The sequence below is a fragment of the Phocoena sinus genome, chromosome 4 (assembly GCF_008692025.1).
Source record: "Phocoena sinus isolate mPhoSin1 chromosome 4, mPhoSin1.pri, whole genome shotgun sequence".
Classification (NCBI taxonomy): Eukaryota; Metazoa; Chordata; class Mammalia; order Artiodactyla; family Phocoenidae; genus Phocoena; species Phocoena sinus.
Genome location: NC_045766.1, coordinates 137,601,885 through 137,624,356, shown reverse-complemented (window position 1 = coordinate 137,624,356; position 22,472 = coordinate 137,601,885). Strand labels below are relative to the sequence as shown.

The following is a 22,472-nucleotide window of genomic DNA, read 5'->3' as shown; positions in this document are numbered from 1 at the left end:
TGCTGTGACATTGATCTTATTCAGGGTAACTTGTATTTATCTGGGTTCTCTTGAGAAACAGAATAGGGTGTGTGTGTGTGTGTGTGTGTGTGCGCGTGCATGCATTATACACACATACATACATATACATATATGTGTACATATATAGGGAGAGAGAGGGAGGAAGTGGCGGGGGAGAGAAACAGAAAGAAAGAGATTATTTTAAGGAATTGGCTCATGTGATTGTGGTGTGAAATCTGCAGGGCAGGCCGGAGGCTGGAAACTCAGGGGAGATAGATGTTGCAGCTTGAGTGTGAAGGCAGTCTAGAGGCAGAATTCCTTCTTCCCCTGGGAACCTCAGTCTTTTTCTTGTAAGTGCCTTCAACTGATTAGACGTGGCTCATCCACATTACAGAGGATATCTACTCAAAGCTGACTCATTTTAAATGTGAACCACATCTAAAAAATATCTTCACAGTCACCTCTGGACTGATGTTTGGCCAAATGTCCAGGTACCGTGACCTAGCTGAGTTGGCACATAGATTAACCATCACCTAACTGGTTGTTGGGATTCCCATTGCCCGATTAGCTGCAGAACTTCAGCTCTGCACCTGCTGCAGGCAGCCTTGGGAAGGGCAATTTGTTGTAGAGAGTTTAACCCCATCCCGTTGGTCCCTGGATCCCCTTCCCGGTGCACGTGTGTGTTGAGTTGGGTGGAGTGGACACATCAGTGTAGTCACTGCAGCCTCAAGTCCCAAGCTCGGGTTATGGAAGGGCTTTCTGCAGGCTGCACAGGAGAGGAGGACATCCCCTTGTTTAGGGATGACCAGGGCTTCTTTGCCTTTGATCTTGGGGAGTAAGCCTTTTGCTTGACTTCCCCTTTCTTCCTCTGTCCCTTTGTCTCCAGTTGGAAGTGCATATGGGAAGTGGCCTGTTTGCTTTTAGCCACCGGGCGGATGGCAGACACCCTGGATGAGTCCCGGGGACACTGCGGCTTTGCTTTGATCGGGGCCGCAGCGCTGCTTGGAGGAGTTTGCATGGTCTGTGGTTCACGGACCACGTTCCTAGAAAAAGGAAATGCACTGAGGTGAGGAAACAGCCGGCCTAGTTGAGAAACTTGATCAGGGACGTGTGTATGTATTGTTCTCTGGCTGCTTCCTGTCCTTCCCCCCTTGCTTTATCTCCTGCGTCTCTCCTGGGTGTGAGGATTTCATTGTTGGCTCCTTTTACAGGAAGTGCTTACTTTGAGGCACAGCTCCACGCCAGTGCCCGCTGCAGCAGGGTGCTACATCAACGTCTGAACAACTAAATTCTGGGCAGAATTGCATTGCTTCTTTTCATGTTTCCCATTCACCCTCATCTGAAAAGTCAGCTCTTGCCAAGGCGATACTTTATCTTCTCATCCTCCTGAGCTGACATCCTTCCTGCATTCTCAAAGCTGGGAATCAACTAAATATTTGTCTGAATTGTAGACTTCAACTCTTCACCCTGGATCAAAGGTGTCCTATTTGAAACGCAGAGTCCTACGGAAGCGATGGTCAGGCTGGCCCCTCCAGGTGAATCCTCCGCACTCTGGCTGGATGTCTGGGAGGAGGTGGGAGAAGTAGGTGGTAAAAGGGAGGGAAAGCTACATGTAGAGCTAACAACTCTGAGGTCTCTCTTTCTCGAAACAGGCTAGACTGATTAGTGAGTGTCGACCTTTTGACCATAAAGGCTTGCATTTATTATTTTTCCCTCGAAGACACTGTTTCTCAACTTAAAAAATTATTGTTTGCCTAAGGAGAAAAGTTAAATTCAGTTTGAATTCTCTTTAAGGAGAAAAATGAAATACTAAGGCATAATGATTCTGTGGGGTAGTGTTGAAACCTTGGAGGACTCCAGACTCTTTTCTTTTCCTTTTAAAATTGAGATACAATTCACATACCATGAATTTCATCCTTTTAAAGTGTATAATTACAATTCAGTAGTTGTGCAGTCATCACCACCATCTAATTCTGGAACATTTTTGTCACCCCCGCCCCCCAAAAAATATGTACCTATTTGCGGTCACTCTCCGGTGGTCCTGTCCCTGGGAGCCACTAATCTACTTTCCATCTCTACAGATTTGTCTGATTTGAATATTTCACATTAATAGAATCATATAATATGTGACCTTTAGTGATTGGCTTCCTAGACTTAGCATAATGTATTCTAGATTCATCTACATTGTAACATGTATCAGTACTTCATTCCCTTTCATGGCTGAATAATATCCCATTGTATGGATATATACATTTTATTTATCCATTTATCTGTTGATGGACATTTGGGGTATTTCTACTCTTCGGCTATTATGAATAATGCTGCTATGAACACTTGTGTACCTGTGTTGTGTGTAGATGTATATTTTTAGTTCTCTTAGGTATATACCTAGGAGTGGAATTTCTGGGTCCTTTGGAAACTCTGTTTAGCTTTTTGAGGAACTGATGAACTCTTCCAAGGAGGGTACACCCTGTTACATTTCTACCAGCAGTGTACTGGGGTTCTGATTTCTCAACATCCTCAACATTTGTTATTGTCCATCTTTTTTTTTTTTTGGCCATGCTTCATGGCATGTGAGATATTAGTTCCCTGACAGGGACTGAACCAGATTGGCAGTGAAAGCGTGGAGTCCTAACCACTGGACCACCAGGGAATTCCCTATTGTCCATCTTTTTGATTTTAGCCATCCTAGTAGAGGATGAAGTATCTCATTGTAGTGTTTTGTTTTGTTTTGTTTTTTTAATTTATTTTTGGCTGCGTCGGGTCTTTGTTGCTGCACACGGGCTTTCTCTAGTTGCGACGAGCGGGGTCTACTCTTCGTTGCGGTGCACAGTCTTCTTATTGTGGTGGCTTCTCTTATTGCGGATCACGGGCTCTAGGCACATGGGCTTCAGTAGTTGTGGCTCTTGGGCTCTAGAGCGTAGGCTCAGTAGTTGTGGTGCACGGGCTTAGTTGCTCTGTGGCATGTGGGATCTTCCTGGACCAGGGCTCTAACCCGTGTCACCTGCATTGGCAGGAGGATTCTTAACCACTGCACCACCAGGGAAGTCCCACTCAAAAATTTGATGAAGTCCAATTTATTTATTTTTTTCTTTTGTTGCTTGTACTTTTGGTGTCTTATCTGAGAAACCAGTGCCTGATCCAAGGTCATGACGATTTACATCTATGTTTTCTTCAAATAGTTTTGTAGTTTTAGCTCTTACATTGAGGATTTGATCCATTTTCAGTTAATTTTGTACCTGGTAATACATGTTATGAGATAGGGGTACATCTTCATTCTTCTGCATGTGGATATCTGGTTGTACCAGCATAGTTGTTGAAAAGATGATTCTTTCCCTTTGAGTTGTCTTGGGAACCTTGTCCAAAGCCAATTGTCTACAAATGTATATGTTTATTTCTATACTCTCAGTTCTATTCCATTGATCTATATGTTTATCTTGATGCCAGTTGTACCCTGACTTTAATTAATTAATTAATTAATTTATGGGCCCTGACTTTTAAATCCCAGGTTTCCTGGATAAGAAGTAACCTCAGGGCCAAAGTTCCTTGGCTTGTGGGAATTCCCCTTACCTCTGTAGGTTCAGGATTTACCCTGGCATTTGGCCCGGAAGTTCTTCATTATCTAGTCAATTGTCCAGTGCTTTTAAAATGATGTTTTCTTTATTTATCCAGCATTTACTTATTTATTTATTTATTGCTGAGTCGAGTCTTAGTTGTGGCACTTGGGCTCTGTAGTTGTGGCACGGACTCAGTAATTGCAGCACGAGGGCTTAGTTGCCCCGTGACATGTGGGATCTTGGTTCCCTGATCAGGGATTGAATCTGCGTCCTCTGCATTGGAAGGCAGATTCTTAACCACTGGACCACCAGGGAAGTCCATATCCAGCATTTTAAAATTGTTTTCAGCAAGAGTTAGTTCTACAAACCTAACCTAACAATATAAAAAATGAAATTCAAAAGTATATATCTCTGATCATGAAATTTGGGGCAGGACATCCCTGAGAAGATTTTGGGAAGTAGGGAAATTATTCTTGGCATCTTGGAAAAGGACCACTATATTCAATATTGCTTTTAAAGCCACATTCTAATAATAGCAGTTTCCATTAATTAAACACTTTTTCTGTCCCAAGCTTTCTACTGGGGGCATTACATAGACTCTTTAATTTCATTTCCATAACAAACCTATACAGTGATGGGTACTATCATTATTCCTGTTTTATGAAATGAAGAAGCTGAGACTTGAGAGGTTCTGAGACGATTAGCAGACTTTGACCCAGACCCAGATCTAGGGCTCCAGAGCCAGGCTCCCAACCCCAAGGGGCTCCCCTTCTTGTCCCAGTCTCAAATGTTTTCATAAACACCGGAAGGCTTAAAGCAGGGGCCCCCAACCCTTGGGCCACGGACCGGTACTGGTCCATTGCCTGTTAGGAACCAGGCCACACAGCAGGAGGTGAGGGAGCGGTGGATGGGCGAGTGAAGCTTCATCTGTATTTATAGCCGCTCCCCTCCCCGCCGCTTGCATTACTGCCTGAGCTCCGCCTCCTGTCAGCATTAGGGTGAGTTGTATAATTATCTCATTATCTATTACCGTGTAATAATAATAGAAATAAAGTGCACAGTAACTGTAATGTGCTTCAGTCATCCCGAAACCATCCCCCCTACTCCGGTCCGTGGAAAAATTGTCTTCCACGAAACTGGTCCCTGGTGCCAAAAAGTTTGGGGACCGCTGGCTTAAAGGACTGAGCTTTGTCTACTCTCATTTTCCCTGTCCCCCTTGTGGTGGAAATGTGAACTGCGACAGGCCGGAGTTCTCTGGAGACAGTTGCTCTCACATTCAGGAATCAATGGGAAGCATGTTTAAACTTCTGATTCCTGGGCTGCAACTCCAGAGAGTCTGAAGCACCAGACAGAGAGTAGTGCCCAGGAACATGAAGTTTTCATCTGCTCCCGGGGAGTTCTGTTGTAGTGGGTCTTGGACCCCACTTTGAGAAAAGCGGATCTAAGGGTGAATGAACATCCACGAATCATTGGATATTGCGGGCTTGTTCTCTCCTATTTCCTGTTAGTGAAGGGCAAGTTTATGTCTTTCCAGTATGTAGGGAATGGCCCTTTCCCCTTTTAGTCCCTTGAAAAGCAGTTAAGACTTCAATTACTTTTAAACGAGAGAGTACATCTAGTGCTTTGTAAGCCCTGTTAAGTAGAAATGAGAATGTTTGAACCAGGACATCTTTGATGTTAAAATGTACTATCCAGTAATTCATTGTTTGACTGTAATATAGTGGTGGGAGTTGAAGGGAAAAGTAAAGTATCTGGTTATTTTAGAGAAGAAAAATCTCATCCTGCCTTTCTTCCTCCTCCCTCACCCACTTCTTCTCAGATTGTGAAGTGGTCGGATTGTTGCTTGCCGTTAGCTTGCAGACCTGGGGATCCTTATCAGTTAATCGCCAAAGCAAGTGTGGATGACTTCAGCAAGCTGGGAGTGGCGTTCCTTGAAGATAGACTCCAGGTGGCTAATGGACTGATACCCCAAAAGATCGTTTGTAAGTCTTCTTAGGAAATGTTTTCATCATAGCAGTATGCCCTTAGTTATGAGCTTAAGGACTGTTGTTCGGTATGACTTAAGGGCAATGCTTGCATGCAGCTTAATTCAGCCAGCAGTTTGGATAGAACCGTAATAGTATAACATTCATACATGTGTCAGTTATTTTTTTTTGAGGTACTTATCCCTGACTATATCATTAGTGCTTTTCAGATTCTTAAACAAGGATTTCCCATAATTGCATTGTTCACGAAATGGCATGCAAATTTAGAACCCATATAATATTTATTTCACACATTCTAATACAGTATAACTGGTTTCTAGACCATAGTTCAACGGAACGGAAGGCATAGCCAGTGTTACTATGAAGTTCTAAATCTAACAGTTCTTTTAACTTAAAACATATATACTACATCATTTTGGGACACATCTTTTTTCAGGAAACACGCAAAATTTTCTTCCTTAATTAGGCTTAAAAGTAGGCTTTCTGTGTCCATGTAAGTCTTTTTTATGTATATGTATACACATATGTAATTTTAATTAATTAATTAATCAATTAATTTCACTCCCGGTGGCGTTGGGTCTTCGTCGCTGCGCACAGGCTTTCTCCAGTTGCGGAGAGCAGGGGCCACTCCCCACTGCGGTGCACGGGCCCCTCACCGTGGCGGTCCCCCCACCATTGCGGAGCACGGGGTTCAGGCACATGGGCCCCAGCGGTTGTGGCACGCAGGCTCAGTAGTTGTGGCTCGCGGGCTCTAGAGCGCAGGCTCAGTAGTTGTGGCTCATGGGCTTAGTTGCTCCATGGCATGTGGGATCCTCCCGGACCAGGGCTCAAACCCATGTCCCCTGCACTGACAGGTGGACTCCCAACCACTGCACCCCCAGGGAAGCCGATGTACACATATACTTTTAAAATTTTATTTTATTGAAGTATAATTGACTTACAAGGAAGTTTTCATTTGTATCTTGAGCCAATGAGTGTCACCAGCTCTGGAAATTTGCGAAAATCACTTCATTTCCCCATTGGCCATATGCATGTGCCTAATACCATGCCAGATGTTTAGCAAGTGCTCAGTTAATGTTTTTTGAATCAGTGATTGTAAACTTATATTCCATACCTGGGTCAAGATACTGGCAAGATCCTTCTCCCCGGTTGATCCAATGAAGTGTCCTGAGAGTGGCTTTTTCCTGGGGCATGCGTGGATAGACTCTAGCTATGTGCCTTGTTTTTGAGTTTCATTATCATATAGGAGATTGATAGCCACAAAATTGAATCTATAAGCAAGTGGACAAAATCACCTCTCCGAATCTCACTTTCTTCACCAGACAATAAGGGCGTCTGAGGTTTTCCGGTCTGTACGGGAAAGGTGTGGAAACGTGCGAGTTTACTAGGGATTGTCAGGGGCACTCTCCTAGCAGGTGGGAGCAGTTACGTGGTTCCCAAAGGAGGCCTCAGAGTTGGGGGTGGAGGGAATGAGGGCTGCCCTGGAATGTAGGTCGTGCAGTGCAGAGAGCGCCCTGAGGTTCTGAGCTGAGCTGCGTGACAAACCGGAGGGTTGATGGATTGTCTTCTCTGTCCTCTTTAGCTGTCCACTTGCACGACTCTGCTCTGAAGGAACTTGAGGATCAGGCCTCAGACACGCCAGCCCAGCTCCTAGAGCCCCAGCCTGAACCTTCTGTTGAGAGCAAGCCTGAGCTGGAGGCTATGGAGCACGTAGGTAGAGAGGACCACCAGGTTCTGGGTTCTGCACCCACGCAGGGGCAAGGCGGTGCCCTTGGGGGCGAGCCTGCCGGGGAGAGCGACAGAGGCGTGGGCTCCGTCGAGCACTGTCACCTCCATCTTTCTAGCTGCCACGAGTGTTTGGAGCTTGAGAACAGCACCATCGAATCCGTCAAGTTTGCCTCTGCAGAGAACATTCCAGATCTTCCCTACGACTACAGCAGTGGTTTGGAGGGTATCGCGTATGACCTCTGCCCCAAGAGAGAACAGAGGAGGGTCAACCTCACGGGCAAGGCACCCAACATCCTTCTCTACGTGGGGTCCGACTCCCAGGACGCCCTGGACCGGCTCCAGCAAGTCCGGTCAGCTCTGGCCGACTGCGTGGACACCAACTGTTACACTCTCTACCACCTGCCGCTGGAAAGTGCTCTCAGGGACCCATGGCCGGACAACTGCCTGTTGGTGGTCATTGCCACGAGGGAGTCCGTCCCTGAGGACCTGTCCCGGAGGTTCATGGCCTATCTTTCTCAGGGAGGGAAGGTCCTGGGCCTGTCATCGCCCTTCACGCTTGCTGGCTTCCAGGTGACCAGGAAGGCCGCACTGCAGGACACAGTCCAGAGCTTGGTTTTCTGCAAGGCGGACTGGAGCCAGGTGAGGCTCAGCGTCCTGAGCAGCGGCTGCGTTTACGAGGGGGGCCCCGGGGAGCCCCTCAGCCTGGGCAAGCTCCAGGGCCACCTGGACAACAAGGACGAGGACAGGATGGTTGTGCAGGTGCCTTTCGGAACCCGTGGAGGAGAAGCTGTGCTTTGCCAGGTACGCAGGCCGGCATCTGTGTCAGGATCTTTGGGTCTCTTTGATTGGGTACGCTCTCGAAGGACGGACTTTGCAAGGTTGGAGAGTCTGTGTGCCGGGGGGGTACTTCTGGCTTTTGGCTGGGAATTCCTGCTGCTGGTGAGCAGCAGGCTTTCCTGTGGATATCCCGCTTCACCAAAATACTTGTGATGGAGGAACGAGGCAGAAGGTATTATGGCTAATTAAAGATTGCTGGTTAACCAAGAATTAGCCAGAACTTGTTTCTTGTCTTGATCTATACACTGGTAATACTCTTTCTAAAATCCATCAGTCCCCCACTCTCTTGCCTCAAAGCACACTTGAGTTAATATAATCGAACTGTTATTTAATGAAGGGAATTGAGTGCCTTGGGGTGGTAATTGCAAACAGTAGTAACTATCGCATTAAAATATTGTCAGCGGTTTCTGTGAATGCTCACCAGCTGCTGGGATAGTGAGTGTGGAAAACACCTTCAGGTCCTCAATTCCTTTATGATTTGTCCGTCTTAAAATCTAAGTGCTGAGAACAGTTTCAAATAAGAGAATATTGAAGTGATTTCGATTTATAGCAAATGAATACGTAGGTAAGAAAAAATGGAAACAGAGATAAAAGGAAAATTTTACTTCCCTTCCCCTGCTAAGGGGGCTCCTTTGATTCATCTATTGTTTCTCTCTCCCCCCACCCCCACCCCGCATTCTTTTTCTTTTGAGCTTTCTGTTTGTTTAAGCAAATGGTAGCAGGATAGACTACTTCAGAATTCTTGATCATTTACTGCAAATCTTTTAATGCCTTTGGGCAAAAGTTTTTTTTCCTTTTTGAATATTTACTTATTTAGCTGCTCTGGGTCTTAGTTGTGGCGTGCAGGATCTTTTAGTGGTGGCATGCGGGATATAGTTCCCTGACCAGGGGTTGAACCTGGGCCCCCTGAATTGGGAGTGTGGAGTCTTAACCACTGGACCACCAGGGAAGTCCCTGATGATCTGATGAGAAGACTAAGTAGATGTAGATGGTTTGCCCAGAATGGTTCCCAGGATGAGTGTAACAGATTTTGTTTTGTTATAGGGATCTTTTTATTGAGTTAGCGAATTGTTTCCTTTTTTTTTTTTTTTTTTGGTATGGTTTCATTTCATATGCTGTGCGTCTCTCCAGCCCTCCTAGAAATTAAGTCTCTTGGGTTTTCTGACCAAACATTCTTTAAGGGGGCACGAACGTGTCCACAGATGAACACGTACAACGCAAGCAGGTTTCACGTGGGCTGCAAACTACATGAATTAGTTTTTGGAGGCCTAATAAAGTTCCTCTTATCTTTTTGTCTGCAAATATGGTAACTATACTAACTCAGAAAATCCACTTAGAAACCTGACTTCCTAGAGCCGCATTTCAGCTTTCAGCAGCGAACTCTACCACCCCTGTGCACAGACTTGTACTAGAAAATTGATTCGGCACTGTTGGCGATCCATTTCTCTGAGTCACACAGCAAATCTGCTTGCTGTACCATTTAAATTGACCCCGTTACTGTCATAAAATTTGATATGCGTGCATTGCCCTAGGATAAAAGGCAATATGATGCAGCTTCAAAAATCAGATGCAGGGGATTAGAATGTCATTTTTGATTTTCAATGACTTCCGGTCTCTGTGTGACAGGGTCACTGTTTTCTCCTCAGGCCCGTGTCACTACCACACCTTGCTGCCGAGGTCAACCAATAAATATTAGCACAGGCTGGTTAGTTTCCTCTTCCCCTGTTCAATTTCATAGCCTTCATTTTTGTAATAAATGGGGCAATGATGTAACCCAGTAAGAGGACGACTTCAAGGACAAAACAAACCACAGCTGCTCAGTAGGTGGTGGTCTCACAGCCAGGGAGCTAACACTGAGACCTTAGGCAAGGCATTCACCGTCGTACAGAAAAAGGAAATTTTGTTGGACTGTCCTGCTGATCAGCTTTGCAGGGAAGGTTTAAGGCTGTGGGTTAATGCTGACATTCGATTTATCAAATGGACCAGGAGTTTGGCATGAAGTTGTGCAAATCGAGCCTGTGAAATGGATTTGAAATATTTTGTGTTCTTAATTAGCTTAGCACATAGCAGAAGTGGTTCTACTTTTATAGCAGAGTTTCTCAACCATGGCACTGTTGAGATTTCGGACCGGTTCCTTCTTTGTTGTGGGGTCGTTTTAGCAGCACTGCCTGCTAGATGCCAGTAGCACCCACCATCCTGTCTGTGACTGGAGACGTTTTTAGTTTTGGCTTTGGGGCTTGTCTAAATGCCTTAATTGTAGACGAAGCCAAGTTACAGAAATGGGCCTATCACTATGGTAACAGCATCACAGCCAGAGGACCAGGAGGGTGGGTGTGGCACACACATGCGCTGGTGGCCGTTTTTTTAAAGAAGATGTTGGGGGTAGGAGTTTATTAATTTTATTTATTTATTTTTGCTGTGTTGGGTCTTCGTTTCTGTGCGAGGGCTTTCTCTAGTTGTGGCAAGCGGGGGCCACTCTTCATCGCGGTGCGTGGGCCTCTCTTGTTGCGGAGCACAGGCTCCAGATGCGCAGGCTCAGTAGTTGTGGCTCACGGGCCTAGTTGCTCCGCGGCATGTGGGATCCTCCCAGACCAGAGCTCGATCTCGTGTCCCCTGCATTAGCAGGCAGATTCTCAACCACTGTGCCACCAGGCAAGCCCTGGTGGCCGTTTTGAGGTGCAGAGCCAGACGGCCTCTCTTCTCGCTGCTGTTGTAGAAGCACCTAACCTTGAAACCGACAATCACACTTCGCCCACAATGTCGACAGCTGTGCTTTCTCTCACCTCCTGGAATCCGGAGGCCTGCTCGTAGCGGGAGCTCTCCTTTTCATCCTCGGCATCTCTCACTTGTGACAGGGACTTCTGTAGCACCCTACCCTGGGTGTATTCACTCAGCCCAGGGAGTACATTGGCCATTAACCACACTCACCCCCCTCCTTGGGCCCAGGTGGGGACAGAACTTGGCTCTTTTGACTTCTGCCACATGTAAGAGGTAATCTCCGGACAGTCACGTGCTCAGGTGAATTAAACGTGACCCGTTGCCATGCTGACCGTCCGTCCCAGCACTGGCTTTGACCTCTGGAGATGAGAGGCACACGTTTTGGGTAAGAATGCACGGTAGAAGGACACACAGTAGGATTCGTATACCTTAAAGGAGTTCGCTTTTATGCCTCCTTCCTTTTCTAGGGCTGTTTAGAGGACAGACTCCCCTGCTGCTCGTGGGCAACAGGGTCAGTTTTGGGTGAAGCAGGCAGCCCTCAGCTGGCCCGCTGGAATGTGGGGACTCTGCTGGACAGTCCTCTGCAAACTTTTCAGATTGGCTTCAACTTTCAACAATCGGATTGTTTTAGACAGTATATTTGGGCAGTATTTTTGTTTTGGCTAAGGCTTGAGTGGGAATTGAGAGATTTTAAGTTGCCTGAAGGCTGGCACTATACTTTAAAAAAAAAAAAAATTAATTAATTAATTAATTGTTGGCTGCGTTAGGTCTTCGTTGCTGCACGCGGGCTTTTCTTTAGTTGTGTCGAGCGGGGGCTACTCTTTGTTGCGGTGCGTGGGCTTCTCATCGCGGTGGCTTCTCTTGTTGTGGAGCACGGGCTCTAGGTGCGCGGGCTTCAGTAGTTGGGGCTCACGGGCTCTAGAGCGCAGGCTCAGTAGTTGTGACGTACGGGCTTAGTTGCTCCGCGGCATGTGGGATCTTCCCGGACCAGGGCTCAAGCCCCTGTCCCCTGCATTGGCAGGTGGATTCCTAACCACTGCACCACCAGGGAAGCCCCTAGCAGTATACTTTTCATTTTATTATAATGTTCTTATAACGTCAGCCGGGTGCCCTGCAGGCAGTAGAATCCCACAGCTGACCCCTGGCAAAAGCGAAGTAAAATAAAACATGGTCAGTTTGCCCTTCTGAGTACTGAGTATTCTGGCATCCTCCAGGCGCTAATGCCCAGTTAAAATCTCATCTCAACAGAGCCAAAAGTTCTAGTACCTTCCTTCGTACCAAAACACAGACCATTGATAGGAAGGTTCTAGTTTGAGTCAGCTAGAAGTTCTGGTATGTTGGGATCTTAGTTCCCTGACCAGGGATCGAACCCACGCCCCCTGCAGTGGAAGTGTGGAGTCTTAATCACTGGACTGCCAGGGAAGTCCCAGAACGACTCTAATTTTAACTGTACAACAAAGCCTGAACTAAATACATGAAATTCCAAGTCTTATCAGGTGAAGGAGGGAGGTGGGGCAGCCCTTTCTCGAGTCCGCCAAACCCCACTCCTCTATGTGTATTCCTGCAAACACTCTTAAAGCGGTGACTAAGGCCACTCCTGTCCCCAGGAGTTATGACCAGTAGGTGGAATAGAAGCTTCGAGCATGACCCACTGTGCCTCCCCCAGTTCAGCAGCAACTGTACTTGGGTCCTCAGCACAGCCATGTTCCTAAACGTTTGTCGTCGTATAACCACGTTAAGTGACTTGCCCAAGGTCCCATGACTAACTAGTGATAAAATTCGGGACCTGGAAAGTTACTATCCAGGGTCATTTCCACCAGATCTTTTCAGCCATGATTTTAATGGGCTTCCTCGATTTTTTTTTTTTTTTGCGGTACGCGGGCCTCTCACTGTTGTGGCCTCTCCCGTTGCGGAGCGCAGGCTCCGGACGCGCAGGCTCAGCGGCCACGGCTCACGGGCCCAGCCGCTCCGCAGCATGTGGGATCTTCCCGGACCAGGGCACGAACCCGCGTCCCCTGCATCGGCAGGCAGACTCTCAACCACTGCGCCACCAGGGAAGCCTCCCTCGAATCTTTTTATTGCTTGTTGTTCCTTACCAAATATTCAGGTTCCAGGTTTATATACTGTTGATAATTGGAAGGATTCATGTTCAAGTTTTCAGAAAAAGTAGTAAAGCCACTGCTTTTCTTTATGTCACTAAGTGCCTCTGATTTACAACGTGGTGTCTTTTTCCCTCAGGTGCACCTGGAACTACCTCCCAGCTCTCCAGTAGTGCAAACACAAGAGGATTTTAACCTGCTCAAATCAAGCAATTTTAGAAGATACGAAGTCCTTAAGGAGATCCTGACGACGCTTGGCCTAAGCTGTGACGCAAAACATGTTCCTGCCTTAACGCCTCTTTACTTGCTGTCGGCAGCTGAGGTGAGTGTATGCTCGGCTGGGAAGGGACCTCCTCAGGTGCCCGTCTTCAGAACGGTGACCCCTCAGTCGTTGCCTTGCAGTGGATTTCAATTTTGTTTTCTGTTTTGATTTTCCATTTCTATTTTGACTTCAGGTTTTGAAACCGTCTTAAAGTTGTCCAAGTAGAACTAATTTCTTTGGTGTTTTATGTAAGGGAGGGAGAGAAGAACATTGGAGTTTAGAGGGAGTTGTGTCTTAAAGTTATGTGGCCCTTTCCACTTGAGGGGGGAAAAGGTCACTCTTCTATGTGTCAAGAGTGTATTTGGAAACCGCAGTTTATTCAGTTGGGATTAAAAGCCTTTGTTTTGATTTGGACCTTCCTCGGGGAATCTTTGGATGGGGAAATCACAACTTTTGTTTCTTTTGTGCTGAAGTCTGCCATCTTGTGGCAAAAGGGGCTCTGGATTTCAGTTGATATCTTTTACTTTTGTGTAAAGGGAAAATGTCATGGAGTTGGGATCCCTTGTGTTCAGGAATTTTCCTGGCCTTTTGTCTGCATTTGATGCCTGTGGCTGCTACCTGGTTGGGCAGGTTGCCACATTCTCCAGGTGTGTCTTCTCAATCTTTTTGCTTTGCCAAGCTGTCAAATTCTTGTTGACTGTGGCAAATTATTTTGTGGGACTATCTCTGTTTGTCTCCCCTAAATGGGGAAATTTGTGAGTTTAGTGACATAACTGTATAGTTTTAGCAAATACCTAATAGTCCAGGTGACTCTAAACACCAAACTTCCCTGCTTTACCTGGAAAAGAACAAATTATACCCTCTATCCGAACCGTTTTAAAAGAGGAGGAATTCTCTTTGGGGTTATTCTCTGCCCCTTGGCAAACTTACTTTTCAGAAGAGACTAGAGCTATGAGTTCTCTGGGTGGGATGTGCTCACTTGGGGAAGACATAGAATCTGAGAGCGTTTAGGATTTGGATACCTTACAGAATTATTTGAGGACTAGATGAAATTGTATATATGGAAGTTCTGTGTAAATTGTATTATTTAAACCTTAGTCCAGGGACTTCCCTGGTGGCGCAGTGGTTAAGAATCCGCCTGCCAATGCAGGGGACATGGGTTCAAGCCCCGGTCCGGGAAGATCCCACATGCTGCAGAGCAACTAAGCCCGTGTGCCACAACTACTGAGCCTGCGCTCTGGAGCCCGTGAGCCACAGCTACTGAGCCCACGTGCCACAACTACTGAAACCCGTGCACCTAGAGCCCGTGCCCTGCAACAGGAGAAGCCACTGCAATGAGAAGGCCACGCACCGCAACGAAGAGTATCCCCTGCTCTCTGCAACTAGAGAAAGCCAGTGCACGGCAACAAAGACCCAACACAGCCACAAACAAACAAACAAATAAAAAACCCCATTAAACCCCTTAGTGCAATTATTATTATTATGTTATTGGTGTTGTTGGGAGATTGAATAAGTTAAAAGTGTGTAGTGTGCCTAATAACGGTCTGGTGCCTGGTCTAAAACCACTAAGTAATTTTTTTTTTTTTGGTAAATTTTTAAATTTTATTTTACTTATTTTATCTTTGGCTATGTTGGGTCTTCGTTGCTGTGCGTGGGCTTTTCTCTGGTTGCAGGGAGCGGGGGCTACTCTTCGTTGCTGTGAAGCCCTGCCCTCTTCTTAATGGGTGTTCTTGGGGATTAATGGTATGACTTTTGTTTGCACCTTCATCTCAGGCCTCAAAGCTCCACATCATTTATCTCTGTTTTATGTGTTAATAGAAGGAGAAGCAACAGCTCTGTTCTGTGACTTATTAAAAAGTATCAAAATAAAGCCAGTCCTCAGAGCTTCAACACTTAAAGAGGGCCCATTTATAGACCCCCCCACCTTGGAGGGATGGGGCAGAGCCTTTAGGGTGAGGGTTTCTGGTCCCTAGGCGAGGTGGCTGTCACTCTCCTAGACCTTCCCTCTCCCTCCTTTCCTGAGCGTGGAGGGCTGAGGCTGGACTTGTGAGGGGTGCCTGCCTGCTCCAAGGTCAGGGAGCGGGCTAGACCCAGGCTCACCCCTGGCAGTGCTCCCTGACCTTTCCCATGAGTTCTTGTCAGCATGCTGGTCTTGGGACTTGGGCCTCCTGACTCTTGGACGTCGCAATGGAGAGGAAAGAGTGACCTGCTCTCTTGTTATTGTCCTGTGAGCAGAGGGTTGGAATTCTAGGTTTTTCCATCTCCTTTAGAATGGGCATAACCTGAAATACCTAAGGCTTTGTATTGTGTGTCTGTGTATATTACCATACACAGTAGATGCTTCATATTTTTGTCCTTCTGGCTCTTTAAACTGCCTGGGGCTGGGAGGATACATTTTCTCCTATTCATTGGTAACCCCCATTCACAAACCATGGGAATGCAAAGCTTGAACAATATTAAAGCAAATATTTATTCTATATACACATACACAAACACGCCACACAGACCCCAAGCCGACCAAGCCCTTTATTATATAAACACTTTGGAAAAGTGTAATTTTGAGCGATGTTCACTTCTCATTTCGGGCCCTCCACTTGGTCTGGTTGATCTTAGGTATCTATCCTATGGACTACTTTCCCTCCCAACTGCTTCTCTCTGAATTCTGCTTTACTGTGGGAGCCCAAGGAACTGAGTGCGTGAATGAAAGTATGATTGTTACATATGTATGTCCTTATTTCTTAATGTTTGTTAACTCCTCTTAGAAGACCCTGAATCTGCTGTAGAAGGAAGTGCGAGAATTCAGGGTTTCAGAAGTGTGTTTTCCTGGAATACAAGTGCTCTGAAGGACCATTGTGCAAGTGTAAAGGTGGCTACTCACCAGCTGTGCTGGTCTTTCTGGAGGCAGCTGGGCGAGTCCTCCACGTCTTTCTGATGCCGAGACATTTTGGAACACCTTCTCGTCATTGTGCTGGTGGCTGAGTATTATAGATACGGATGCCAGATTGGGAATGGAATTGGATCGTACTTTCTATTCTGAGCCTTCTTAATCGATCTCCTTGCTCCCCATGGAATTTAGTTACACGGAGAGGATCCTGGCATCCCGTCACCTGTTACATACGGCCCATCTTTAGGTTTCTCACCTGCCTTTTGGATTAGATGCCTGTGCTGGCTGTTCTTTTTCTTTTTTTTTTTTCTCACATCTTTATTGGAGTATAATTACAATGGTGTGTTAGTTTCTGCTGTATAACAAAGTGAATCAGCTATACATATACATATATCCCCATATCTCCTCCCTCTTGCGTCTCCCTCCCTCCCACCCTATCCCACCCCTCTAGGTGGTCACAAAGCACCGAGCTGATCTCCCTGTGCTATGAGGCTGCTTCCCACTAGCTATCCGTTTTACGTTTGGTAGTGTATATATGTCCATGCCACTCTCATTTCATCCCAGCTTACCCTCCCTCCCCCGCCCCACCTCGTGCCCTCAAGTCCATTCTCTACGTCTGTGTCTTTATTCCTGTCCTGCCCCTAGGTTCTTCAGAACCATTTTTTTTTAATTCCATATATATGCGTTAGCATATGGTATTTGTTTTTCTCTTTCTGACTTAATTCATCTGTGTGACAGATTCTAGGTCCATCCACCTCCCTGGCTCTCTGCTTCTTGCTTCCTGTAGAATACTCTGTGCTTTTGGGGATCAGAGATCTCTCACCACACGGTGTCGCTGCTGAGCCAGGCTGCCCGGTGAGCATGCAGAACTATATCCTAGAACTATAAAGTAGCTCTTCAGAGACTTGCTTTTTTTTTCTCTCTACATCAGTTTTGCATAGTATAATTTGGTAATTTTCCATTATATCGGTGGCACTTTTTCTGGGCCTGTAGAAATTATTTCATAGTCACAGTTAATAATATTCATCTTTCATTAAACATTTACTGTGTACTAGGTACTATTATAGGATAGACTGTGGAAGAACAAAATAAACACACTAGTTATCTAAATAGTTTTACTGCATACCAGCTGTGTTTATACAGTTTGGTGCCTGGAGACTCGCTCTTTACACCAAATAGCACAGAAGATTTATGAGGCATCTATGTGCTTCCATATTACAGTGATATAAATGGAAAAAAGATAGCATGTGATCCAAGTAGAAAAAAACACATTCACCCAAAGTACAGTCAGCCCTTGGCATTTGCTGGAGGTGTGTTTCTGAGACCTTCGTTGACACCCAGGCACCACAGTAGCATGTGATTTCGCTATAAAATCCAGTCACGTGTGACTTTATAAGTGTCACCATGCATGACACCATGGGGAAACAAGGCTCCACTGAGGTGCAGATGCTGGGTGGCCCAGCTGGACCTCTCTGACCGAGGTCTTCCCATTTAATTGAATCTCCCAGGGGCAGGATTGAAATTCAGGCTTCCACAAAATTATGATATGTTGTAAACCATAAAGTGCATGAGCACACATACACCACACACATATGTCCATAGAAAAAAGACTGGAAGGAAATACAGTATATATGGGGGATATATTTCAACAAGCTCTGAATATCTGATTTCCTATCTATTCCACTGTGGTCTGGGTTTCCTTTGGTGAGATTCAGGCTCAAGTTTTAGCAAAATGTCAGCAGTCTATGGTGACACATCAGCCTCATTTACGAAAAGGAGATACGAAAACAGTGACAGTATTTTTTTTCTAAGCTCTTTTACAAATTCACGTGTTTTTTTTTTTGCGGTACGCGGGCCTCTCACTGATGTGGCTCTCCCGTTGCGGAGCACAGGCTCCGGACGCACAGGCTCAGCGGCCATGGCTCACAGGCCCAGCCACTCCGCGGCATGTGGGATCTTCCCGGACCGGGGCACGAACCCGCGTCCCCTGCGCCACCAGGGAAGCCCCAAATTTATGTGTTTTTTTTGTTTTGTTTTGTTTGTTATTTTATGAAATGAGCTCTCTGAGAAATGTAACCTCATCCCTGCAGTTTTTTTCTGAGTGTATTCATTTGGGAGCAAACTGCAGTCACTCACAGGAGTACCATTTGATGTCAGGAGGCATCACTTTAAACCTTCTGATGCCATGGACAGGTCCATCCGTCTCGTCAAAAGTTGGATGCTAAGTGCATAACTTACACAAGGAAGTGTATGTAACCTTTGTTGGTTTGCCTAACCGTAGAATCTTGTTGCTATTTTGTAGCAACAAAATAGCATTAAATCTTGGAGACTTAATGGTGATTTTATTAAATTTTAAAAATTTCTTTGTACTTTCCAAATACTCTGTTATGAACATGTATTAATTTTATAATGAGCAAAAGCAGTTATTAAAAATTAAAAAACAAATTACTGTATGTCATTGGACTTTGAAGGCATCCCATAAATGGTCAAAACTTGAATGTTAAAAGGCAAGGACCCTCGTGTAGATATTGATGTTTTATTTAATATTTGACACCTATATTAATTATTTTAAAAGGGTTGGCTTTGTTAGTAAATGGCTTTACTCTGGCTATGACTATTAGGTTTACTTTTGAGCCCTCAGGTGGGCATGTGTGCGTCTCAGGGCCTCAGCCGTCCATTCGCTCCCGCAGCTGGAAGGTGGCTACTGGTGGTTGTTCCTAATTCTAACGTCCCCACCCCTGCTTGGATGTAGCACTTTCTTGACTATCGAACTATTTTGAACCGTTTGTCAAAGGAGACCATGTATGTATGCTGACATCTCCGGGGGGAGTGCTTTCAAACAGATAACTTCCTTTCTGGAGGTGTGACTAGAGCCAGAGACTCAAGAGCCACTCAGGGGCCCCAGGGTCTGTGGAGCGGGATTGCTGGGCGGCCACTACTCCCTCCCACCCTCTGTGGTGACCGTAAGTTAGGAAGGATACACCTTTCCTGCGGGGGACACCTGCGTGTTTGTGAGCGACGCTGATTTTATAGAAAAGCCACAGTTCTTTCCCTGGCAGAACCTAAAGTCCAGCTGGTCCAGAAACTCACCCTCTTGTTTCCGTTTCTCTGGGCTCTGTTGCTGTTTTTATCTCAGCCAGGGAAATGGCAGAAAGAAGGAGGCTGGTCACAGGGGTTTGTGCCGCGAGGGGCAGCTGGTGGATTTGGGCAGGCTGGGACAGAGCCGAGGCACCCCTCCACCCCACCCACTGCCAGCGGGTCCCTTTCCACCCCCTGGGGCAGGAGGAGGGGCCGCTGTGCACAGCCCTCTGCTGAGGCCACCAGTGGGGGGGACTGGGCCTTCCCTCTTATCCTGGGGTATCGCCGCTTGGGTCTGGGGGACACAGGCTTCTTTCTGAAGCAGTAAAGCTGGGATTCTTTTGGGCGTTCCTCACAGCTCGTAGCTAGTGGCATGGAGGAGACCTGAGCGTGCGAAGCCAGCAGGACATAGTCAGGGAATCCTGCCAGAGGGTGTGTGGTTCCTTTGCCTCTGGGTCAAGATGGAACCATAATAAGAAGTGACAACTGGGTTTGTTATTAAAGAAACTGGGCAGAAATCACCACGTTGTGCGTGTGTGTGATTTTGGTGGTGTGGAACTGTGGGGCGGATCGTGTATGCTTAAAAACAAAACCTGGTGCAACGTTTCATTTTGAGTCAACCCCAAATTATTTGTTGTGAAACTTTTCCCTCCCTGCCCAAACAGGTTTTTTGTTTGTTTGTTTGTTTGTTTGTTTCCAGGGAGGATTTTCTTTTTTGAATTTTATTTTATTTTATTTTATATAGCAGGTTTTTATTAGAAGGCGGGGGGTGGGTGGTGGTGGGATGAACTGGGAGACTGGGACTGACATGTATACACTGATATGTATAAAATAGATAACTAACCAAACAGGTATTGTTGATAAGGATAGTTTTGATATCTGCAAATGTGTCGAAAACTGTATTGTCCCTTCCCCGTAGGGAATTACTTTTTCGATGTTGGTTGCTTTATGAAGAAACTTAGACGAAGTCATACCACACGGTACTTACCCTTCCTTCTCTAGCCGACCACTTCATTTAGCAAACATCCGAGCGCCTGCTAAGTGTGAGACCTTGCTGTGGAAGTTTCTGGAAAACAAGAGACGATTTCTCATCTTGCTCACATGCTCTATAGTTAACCAAGGGCCTTCCCAGGTGTCAGGATCTCATCTGAGTCTCAAGTGGTACTGCCAGTGCGGGGAGGGTAGGGAGGGGGTCCTTGCCCCTCAGAGGAGCAAACTGGATTGTGGAGTAGTGAAGGGTCTCATGTATTTTTCTGAGTCAATTAGACTTCTCCAATTAAGAAAAAAAATCTTTGCTTTCCTTTGTTTTAGCAGTTATTTGGCATGGAATCTTCCCTCCCTCCACCTTTAATCCTCGTTCTGAATCTTGAATGTACAGCGAGGCAGAAACTTCTAGTGTTCCTCTAGAATACAGCTCAAAACATAGTTTTTAGAGATCCAAATTAGAGAGAAACCCAGAATTCCAGGTGTGCCCTGAATAGCTTTTTTTTTTTTTTTTTTTTGTTTTGTTGTATTATTTATTTATTTATTTTTTTTAAACATCTTTATTGGGGTATACTTGCTTTACAATGGTGTGTTAGTTTCTGCTTTATAACAAAGTGAATCAGATATACATATACATATGTTCCCATATGTCTTCCCTCTTGCGACTCCCTCCCTCCCACTCTCCCCATCCCACCCCTCCAGGCTGTCACAAAGCACCGAGCTAATATCCCTGTGCCTTGCGGCTGCTTCCCCCCAGCTATCTACCTTACTACGTTTGTTAGAGTGTATATGTCCATGACTCTCTCTCGCCCTGTCAAAACTCACCCTTCCCCCTCCCCATATCCTCAAGTCCGTTCTCCAGTAGGTCTCCGTCTTTATTCCTGTCTTACCCCTAGGTTCTTCATGACATTTTTTTCCCTTAAATTCCATATATATGTGTTAGCATACGGTATTTGTCTTTTTCTTTCTGACTTACTTCACTCTGTATGACAGACTCTAGGTCTATCCATCTCATTACAAATAGCTCAATTTCATTTCTTTTTAAGGCTGAGTAATATTCCATTGTGTATATGTGCCACATCTTCTTTATCCATTCATCCGATGATGGGCGCTTAGGTTGTTTCCATGTCCTGGCTATTGTAAATAGAGCTGCAATGAACATTTTGGTACATGACTCTTTTTGAATTTTGGTTTTCTCAGGGTATATGCCAAGTAGTGGGATTGCTGGGTCATATGGTAATTCTATCTGTAGTTTTTTAAGGAACCTCCATACTGTTCTCCACAGTGGCTGAACCAATTCACATTCCCACCAGCAGTGCAAGAGTGTCCCCTTTTCTCCACACCCTCTCCAGCATTTATTGTTTCTAGATTTTTTGATGATGGCCATTCTGACTGGTGTGAGATGATATCTCATTGTAGTTTTGATTTGCATTTCTCTAATGATTAATGATGTTGAGCATTCTTTCATGTGTTTGTTGGCATTCTGTATATCTTCTTTGGAGAAATGTCTATTTAGGTCTTCTGCCCATTTTTGGATGGGGTTGTTTGTTTTTTTGTTATTGAGCTGCATGAGCTGCTTGTAAATTTTGGAGATTAATCCTTTGTCAGTTGCTTCATTTGCAAATGTTTTCTCCCATTCTGAGGGTTGTCTTTTGGTCTTGGTTATGGTTTCCTTTGCTGTGCAAAAGCTTTGAAGTTTCATTAGGTCCCATTTGTTTATTTTTGTTTTTATTTCCATTACTCTAGGAGGTGGGTCAGAAAGGATCTTGCTGTGATTTATGTCATAGAGTGTTCTTCCTATGTTTTCTTCTAAGAGTTTGATAGTTTCTGGCCTTACATTTAGGTCTTTAATCCATTTTGAGCTTATTTTTGTGTATGGTGTTAGGGAGTGATCTAATCTCATACTTTTACATGTACCTGTCCAGTTTTCCCAGCACCATTTATTGAAGAGGCTGTCCTTTCTCCACTGTACATTCCTGCCTCCTTTATCAAAGATAAGGTGTCCATATGTGCGTGGGTTTATCTCTGGGCTTTCTATCCTGTTCCACTGATCTATCTTTCTGTTTTTGTGCCAGTACCATACTGTCTTGATTACTGTTGCTTTGTAATATAGTCTGAAGTCAGGGAGCCTTATTCCTCCAGCTCCTTTTTTCGTTCTCAAGATTGCTTTGGCTATTCGGGGTCTTTTGTGTTTCCATACAAATTGCGAAATTTTTTGTTCTAGTTCTGTGAAAAATGCCAGTGGTAGTTTGATAGGGATTGCATTGAATCTGTAGATTGCTTTGGGTAGTAGAGTCATTTTCACAATGTTGATTCTTCCCATCCAAGAACATGGTATAT

The 22,472-nt window shown here is 45.4% G+C and overlaps 1 protein-coding gene across 4 annotated transcripts in view; it reads left to right on the top strand.

Moving 5' to 3' along the window:
• HLCS (holocarboxylase synthetase) overlaps positions 1-22,472 on the top strand; it is a 210,850-nt gene that overhangs the window by 11,617 nt on the left and 176,761 nt on the right. The window contains exons 3-6 of one of the 4 annotated variants that reach the window (XM_032630644.1): positions 1,452-1,535; positions 5,377-5,539; positions 7,125-7,909; positions 13,064-13,246. In XM_032630644.1, coding sequence (XP_032486535.1) covers positions 1,452-1,535; positions 5,377-5,539; positions 7,125-7,909; positions 13,064-13,246 — 1,215 coding nt within the window. Of the gene's footprint in view, positions 1-1,451; positions 1,536-5,376; positions 5,540-7,124; positions 8,072-13,063; positions 13,247-22,472 lie in introns of all 4 variants that reach the window. The other 3 variants (XM_032630642.1, XM_032630645.1, XM_032630643.1) reach the window with 3 other exon arrangements.